General features: G+C 37.8%; 1 protein-coding gene across 6 annotated transcripts in view; it reads right to left on the bottom strand.

Moving 5' to 3' along the window:
- The window catches only part of st3gal4 (ST3 beta-galactoside alpha-2,3-sialyltransferase 4), a gene marked incomplete in the record, with an annotated part of 54275 nt that overhangs the window by 21079 nt on the left and 24844 nt on the right, over positions 1–8352 (bottom strand). For 2 of the 6 annotated variants that reach the window (XM_014027913.1, XM_014027916.1), the window contains 4 exon segments: positions 847–944; positions 4772–4861; positions 5090–5171; positions 6570–6698. In XM_014027913.1, coding sequence (XP_013883367.1) covers positions 847–944; positions 4772–4861; positions 5090–5171; positions 6570–6591 — 292 coding nt within the window. 6 annotated transcript variants of the gene reach the window in all.

Raw genomic sequence — 8352 nt, 5'->3', positions numbered from 1 at the left:
GGGTGGGGGTGGGAGGGCCTCATTGACAGGCCGAATGTGGTGATCTGAATGTTTTCAGGTTATTTCAACAGGTATGACAGTATTCGTAAAATTGATATAATTATGGAAATAGAAACTTGTTTTTAGTACAAACTAGTACGTTGCCCAATACTAACTTCTGCATTTGTTTAATGCATTCAGAATAAGCAYGTTTTGCCAAAATGATGGCTAATGTTGTGGGGCTTTGGGAAAGCCATTCCAGGAGCTTACTGTTATCCTTCTTTAAGCAGTCAAAACCAGTTTCAACGTSTTTGTTGAAAAACACAGATTTTAACCACATAGATGTTGATTTGAAGAGAATTTGAAGAATTTGGTGGATTTAAAAAAAAGCTTTTTGAATTGTCTTGTTACTGAAATTTTCTATACAAATAAACTCACCTTGCCTTAGAATTAGAAAAGTTTGTTTTTATTTTCTACATTAGGGAGAATTATTCTGTGTTTCTGTCTTTACTTGGGTTATTGTGTAATGTTTTACTAAAACTGAGGCATGTATGGAACATCGATTTATGTCTAAGTCTTAAGATGACTCAAGTTACACCCTTAATTAATCATCAAATACTATTTGATTTCCTGTTTGCCTAAATGATTCAAACTCACAAAGAAGGTRAGAGGGTGGCAAGAAGACAAAAGCAACAGGAAGAAGATACAGAGAAAAAAGCTTGATGAACTTCCAGATCAAATGAAAATAATGTGAAACAGATTTGAAACTATTCCAGAGGGAAAATCAGAGTTGTGAACAAGACACAAAACTTCTTAGAAGTAGCTTGTTTTCTTGAACATGTGAGAATATGAGAATTGTTGACATACCACTGCCTTTAATGCCGTAGGGTAATGGCAGCTTTGACTGCGTCTCCTTCCAGAAGAAGTCCTCCATTTTCAGAAAAAGCTGAGTATGTCTGGTAATGCTACATGACAAGTATCAGAGCAGGAATTACAAACATGAGGAACACACTGTGGAGCATTCCAGTTTAAATATGAATTATAGTACAGGAGTGTGTGTGACTTATCAGTTACTGTAAGCAAGAACAAACGAAAAAAAATGAGTAACTTAGGTCACATGAAATCTCTGCCTTGTAGGTGTGTGRGATGGGTTAACTGTTCTTTTTTGCAACCATTAAGTAAGTTAACCAAACTTGCTACAGAGGAGAAAGTAGGTATTTGATACATTGCAGAATTTGCAAGTTTTCTCACATAGAATTGAGGTTTGTAATGTTTATAGTAGGTACTATACAACTGTGAGAACCAGAATCTAAAAAAAGAGATCCTGAAATCACATTGTACAAACTCTAAATAATTCATTTGTATTTTATTACATGAAGTGTTTGAGCCATTAAAAAAAAAAAAAAAACAATATTTGGTACAGAAACCTTTGTCTGCAGTTACAGAGGTCAGACATTTCCTGTAGTTCTTGATTAGGTTTGCACACACTGCAGCAGAGATTTTGGCCCACTCCATACAGATTTTCGCCAGATCTTTTAGATCTCAGGGATGTCGCTGGGCATCAGAGTTTCAACTCCCTCCAAAGATTTTCTTGTTGGGTTCAGGTCTGGAGACTGGCGAGGCCACTGCAGGTCCTTGCTTCTTACGGAGCCACTCCTTACTTGCCTTGGCTGTGTGTTTTTGAGCCAGTGTTATGTTGGAAGACCTAGCCTCGACCAATCAACACTGCTTTTACTAAGTGAAGGAGGTTGTTCACCAAAATCTTGTTATGCATATGGTGCAGTCATCCTGTCCCTTTTGCACAGAAGCACCATGAAAGTATCATGTTTCAACCCCCATGCTTCAAAACTGGGATGGTGCTCTTGGAGTTGTACTCATGCTTGATCTTCCTCCAAACATGGCGAGTGGAGTTTATACCAAAAAGCTCTTTTTTGGTCTCATGTGACCACATGACCTTCTCCTTTGCCTCCTCTGGATCATCCAGAAAGTCATTGGCAAATTTCGAATGGGCCTGGACACGTGGACACAGGACGAGATCTTGCATCAAGGCCCAGACTGAGAAAGATTGACAGTCATCTCGAGTTTTTCCATTTTTTTATTAATTGTTGTTTAAAAGTTAAACGATGTCACTTTCTCACCAGGCTGCTTGCCTATTTTCCTGTAGCCCATCCCAGCCTTGTGCAGGTCTACAATTTTGTCCCTGGAGTATTTAAACAGCTCTTCAATCTTGCCCATGGTGGAGAGGTTGGAATCTGACTGACCGGGTGTGTGTGTGTGTGTGGGGACAGGTGTCTTTTATACAGGTAAGGAGTTCAAAAGTGGTGCAATTAATGCTGGTAAGGAGCGGAGAATATGAGGGCTTCTTAAAGAGAAACTTAGCAGGTCCATAAGAGCCAGAATTCCTGCTGGTTGGTAGGTGACCCAATCCTTATTTCATGATATAAAATGCAAATTTTTTTTTCAAAATAATACAATGTGAWTTTCAGGATTTCTTTTTTAGATTTTGTCTCACAGCTAAAACTGTAATCATGATTWAAAAAAATACAGATCTCTCCATTCCTCATAGATGATAAAACTTGCAAAATTGGCAATGTAACAAATAAATATTTCCCCACTGTACATGAATACTTTGTATGTTCAGCCATTTACATATCACTCACTAGCCCACCTTCTAACCCAATCACTTTTTAGAGGAGAATTTTAGCTAAACAGAGGAAAAAGTAAAACAGTAACTCTAAAGAACTTGGGGAGTGAAAAAAGATGRAAAGGTTGGAATATGTGAACCAAATTATTTTCTGCGCTTGCTATCAGTTTGCTGCTGTTTATGACCTACCATTATTAACACTGAGTCACTTAGATGATTTTTTTTCTTTTTTTTTGCCCTCATTATCAAGAACGTTATCTTCAGTTAAATTAGGTCCAGTTAAAGAAATGTTACCTTATTTTTCAGGTACAGTAGGTACAGCAGCCAAATTGATTAAGATCTGAAAACAACCAGAACTCTTCTGAAGGAATTATCTATCTCAACAGTTCCAGTGAATGGTGAGTGGGGAAGGGCAGAGAAAAAACAGTAAAGGAATGACGTTTGAGGTTGTGAAACAATGATGACTTGTACTTTTCAAGTAACTTTGGCTACGTTCACACTGCAAGAAAATCCAACCCAAATCCGATTTTTTTGACCCATCTGACTCATATCTGATTTTTTTATGACAGTCTGAACGAGACAAATCCGATTTTTTTATGACAGTCTGAACGAGACAAATCCGATTTTTTCAAATCCAACCCAGGCCGTTTCAGTATGTGGTTTTAAATCGGATATATATATCTGATGTTTTCAAAGTGACTGCAGTGTGAACGCTCATGTCACATTCCATCTGACTTTTYMWYMRKGAGGWGGGGGTGAAGGATCGATAAGACACTAACCTCAAGTCTCGCTGTTTAAATCTGTAGCTCCGTGTGTTTACAGCTCCAAAACACAAGTGCAGTTGCTTCGTCTTTTTACTTTTCATTTTCCGCGTAGATAGTATGATAATAACATGTCCAGCCTGGGTCGCGGAGAGTATCGATCCTGAAGTTAGCTACTCGGTCGATACTTTTTTCCAGCTCGTAGTTTCGTTCAAAAAAAAAAGCTTCACTGGAGCATCCCGGTCAGAGGCAGGTTCAGATATAAACACTGAACTAAAGAAGCATGTCAGATAATTATTTAATCGGCTCTGATTAAACAACAACTTCAGATTCGATGTACAAAATGTAGCATCCATGCTAGCTCTGTAAACAAACAAGCCGGCTGATGAGACGTCACGTCTTTTACTGCGCATGTGTGTCACATCAGTGCTGTGTAGCGTTCACACAGGGGTCTGATGCAGGTCACATTTAAAATGTAATGTGAACGTTCACACAAAAAGATCGGATTTTTTCAAAAAATCGGAACTGAGCATTAAGACCTGCAGTGTGAACRTAGCCTTTATCAAGAGCATAGTCCTGAGTCAGCATTGGTTTTATAGACTGAAACTTACAGGAATTGCAGGTCACAATACGTTTTGATCGTTCTCACTAGATCTGTTTACATGCACAAAATTCTTTGATCGGATTGAAATGTATTTGGATTAAATAATTGGAATATATCGTTTACATGGGCACAATCCGATCATTACCAGTGTTTACATGCACCAGGCTTTTATTCAGAACAGAAGCACTGGCACGCGCAGTTGTTAACTTTCCCTAAAAAAACACAGAAAAAGTTCTACTTTTGTCATGAACATAAACAAACAGCTTCTGAGTGCTCAGAATGGACCTGCGACAGGTTTTAATAATGGTGGGGACTCACTTTTTTTTTTTTTTTTTTGCAAAGCGGTGCAGGCTGAGGAAAAGCTCTGTGCTGGAAATAGCTGGATGAAAGTCAGCAAACATGCACAGTCAGGTCAGTTTTCCTCAATCAGAATAAAATGATCGGATTAAGTGTTTACATGCACGCTKTTCGGATTATCAATCGGCATAAATCACCGCTTTCGTTCCGATTACAAATTCATTCGGATCGAGCTGAATCGGGTCAGAATAATCCGAATGGGGTGTTTACATGACACATTTTTATTCCGAATGGCTGTTTAATTCCATTACTTATGTCCATATAAATGTAGTTACTGAAAAATGCTTTTCTTTCATGACTGGTAAAGGGACCTGGGCAGCCAGAGCTCAAGTCTCCAAACACTGGCACACTGTTCTCCTTTTATAAACCTCCCACTCCCCCGTACATAAAAAAGAGAGGAAAAATAACAGACATGTGTTTACTCACTTCAAGTTAAGGCGCTCCCAATTCTTCTGGGTTAGCAAGCCACCACAGAGCGACTTGCTAATGTTCAGAGCCTTGCCAGTACCTCCAGAACTGAAACACATGCAAGCACCACAACTGGCATCAAAATTACTGCTGAATCCCTGGAAAAGCTACGTTCCAATAACTGCCCAGACCACTAAAAAAGTGCGAGCATGGGCATATGTGACGTTTTTGGTATGACCAGCAGCTAAAACCACTGGATGATCAGAAAAATGGGTTTATGTGTGTGCTTAGTGGCTGAGGATGAAGCAATGTGTGTGTCAGTGTGTGTGAGATTACCTTTGAAGTATGACATAGGAATAATAATATGTCGCAAAGGAGATTAAGAAGAGGAGAAGTGGGAGAAGCCTGAGGCCCCATGCTGATGAAAATAAGAACAAAAACAAATGAATRAATGTAAAACATTTTCATCTTAACAATAGTTTACATCTTAAGGATTAAGGCCCTGTCACACTATGACATTTTAGACAACTTATGCCAACTTATGAAATGTTTTATTTTCACTAAAAGACTAATAAAAGTTAGATATTTGATCAATTTGTTAGCATTTCAATACGTACATGCCTAAAAGAAGCTTCCAGTTGATTTTTAGACGTATCCAAACTTTGCATAAGTTGCCATAAGTGTGACAGGGCCCTTAGTTTTGTTGTAGTCAATGAGGTTTGGAAAAAAAAAATGCTGCCTGGCTGGTTTAACAGGTGGGCAGTTTATGAGTAGTGAATATGAGTAGTGAAAAAGAAAACAGAAAAAAAAAAATTATGGTTTTCCAGTATCACTTGTTATTTAGAGACACGTGTACAGGTCATTGGAAACTAAATTTCACAGAAAGTTAAACAAAAAACAACCAGCACCTGTTCAATTTCCAACCAAATGTAGAAAAATTCAGGCAAATTGAAATCTGCTTTACTCAAGCTAAAAAAAAATCACTATTGTTTTAATTTAATGAACTTTTCTGACWGCCTGGAAAGGTTTATCTTCAGGATATCTTTTCTGGCAGTGTTTTCTTCTGCCAGAAGGCTCCATACCAGAAGAGATAAAAGAACGCAGGTGAGGGAGAACAGAGAGTCTAGATCCACACAGTAAGTCCACTGAAGAAGTCAGGACAGAGTTCAAAAACTGAATGAAAGAATTTAACCTAACATTGTGTCAAWTTTTGGAGACTTTGTTAAATGTGTTTACTTAAATGTTGAGGAAAAAAAGAAAAGAACTCCATGTGTTCAACAATGACGTTAAAAATTTGCGAGTCTAGTCTTTGTTAGTAACACATTTGATATTGCATAACAGTAGAGAATGCATTTCATCTAAAATTTCGCAACATATATATTTATGATTAAGCAATAGGACCATCTGAAAAAGCTCAAGAAAATGTGACGTAATTAGCTGTAATTCAAATTTAACTATGTATTAAAAAGGTCTTTCCAACTGTAAGTCATAAAAAACATGTAGCTGCATTTAAATACTTGGAATACATTTTATATTCTCTATATTTTATTTTTACATTGTAAAAAATATTTTGTGTAAATGACTGGAGCAAGATCCAATAAAGTTGATTTCACATTTAGCTGTGATAAAACAGACACCTCGTGAGGGCATTATACTGCACTTTTATTATGAAGATGAAACTTCAGTTTTATCCCTCATTGAAACATCAAAATCTGCAAAGCGCAAATAAAAGACTTCCAAAGTTTCTGTATGTACACAACAGGAATTTAAACTGCGTACAAAAGAAAACAAATATATGATTTAGGATAAACCTTACGTTTAGCTGCCCTCTGGGACATCGTCACCTCCTCCTGTGTCCTCTCATGTCTACACAATGCCTGAGCTCATTCTGAGTGGTGCTGATAGGTGAAGAGACTCGACTTACTCAAACTTYCTTCACACAACCCTATAAATAAAACAGGTTCCTCTAAGACAGTGATACAAAAGAGAATTTAAAAAGTGTTAGTGTGAAGAATGACACCAAGAAAAAGACTATAATTAGCGAGAGAAGAGAAGACAACATGAAGCAGCTAAAAAAAGGACAATAAATTGATAATTTCTTGTGTGTGCGGGGTGGGGGAGGGTAGCAAAGTCATGGATTACGGCATTTATGAGCAGACAGTATTTTATATTTAATACTTGTTTTTTTTTTTGCCTAAAAATTGCTTCCCACCTTCCAGTCACTCGCACGCTGCTTACAAAGTTTACGAAATTTACATAGTGTAAAAAAACAAGTCTGTGAACACAAAGTTCAGTACGATGCCTTGAGGGCATCCTAAGGCGCTGYCAGCTGAAAGAAAGACAGCATCAGAAAACCAAAGACACTCTAATTAAATGCTTGTTCATAAAGAGACCATGCCCCTGGCAAATACTTGGCACGAGAGTTTACCCCTACCTATGCTAAGGAATAGAAAAGAGGGTGAAATGCAAAAAACAAGCAGGCAAATGAAATTTATCAACCTCATTTTAATTTATTGTGCAAATAACTGATTTACTGCTTATYATGAAAGGYCTACTTTTTAAACAATGACTGTTTWATTCAACCAAACAACTATTTTTCCTCCGTATAACCTGGCTCATATTGATGTTGTCTCATCCCATCCAGATAGATACACACTGCCACCGCTTCTATAAACACTTGCTTTTATCAACTGTAATTCATCAATTTTTCTGGCCTTGTGAGGCATGTTAGCCTGGCCTTTGACAAGGATTTCTTTGGCCCAGGTAAAATTCTACCGATCAGCAAAGAGAAGGAGGAGTTTTGAAAGACAATGTCGATTTTCTGCGCAGTGTCTGCTTGTAGTTTAGCAACGGCAGTGGAGGAAGTGAATGAAGCCAGTCTGTGCTGACAAGGCTTCCAAATCAAATTAAATTTATCTGACAAAGCCTGCAGCTCTCCTTTACAGCCATCKCGTTCGACTCGGTACTYCTCTCCTCTTCACCGTCCGCGAAGACCAAGGGCCTGGATTTTACCAGGCTAGGGTGATGTGGGAGGGGCATCGATTTGCCAAACTAGGGGAGCGGGGTCCACTAGACAAAGAATTCAAGTCTAGGTTCAGCCTTAATGACCTTAAAATATAACATTTTAGTATCAGAAATACTTTTAAATGAATGAATTTAAATGAATATAAAATTGACAAGTTGTATAAACATCCAAACCTGTGAGTGATGAAACTGATAAACAAGTTTTGTCTTTGATTTGACACCCACCTTTGTCAGTGTGGCCCAGGGCAGATGTGGCTGTATCTTAAMACCAYTGGTKTGTSAAYGTGTATGAATGGGTGAACGAYTGAAGTGTAAGGCACTTTGGAGTCCATAGGGACTTGATAAARCGCTACATAAGTTCAAGCCATTTACCATTTTTAAGTAATTTGATTTGTTTTAGATTATTGTATTTGTAGTCAGTTTCTTCCTCTGTGAGAATTTCTCCTTGATACCCCTAAACACCCTCAACATGGTCATCTACTGTAGGCAATCTCCATTTCTTAAATACATACATACATACATACATACATACATACATACATACATACATACATACATACATACATACATACATA

This window comes from Austrofundulus limnaeus, unplaced genomic scaffold (assembly GCF_001266775.1).
Source record: "Austrofundulus limnaeus strain Quisiro unplaced genomic scaffold, Austrofundulus_limnaeus-1.0 Scaffold698, whole genome shotgun sequence".
NCBI lineage: Eukaryota > Metazoa > Chordata > Actinopteri > Cyprinodontiformes > Rivulidae > Austrofundulus > Austrofundulus limnaeus.
The sequence above is the reverse complement of the archived record's forward strand: the minus strand, read 5'-3'. Positions and strand labels throughout refer to the sequence as shown.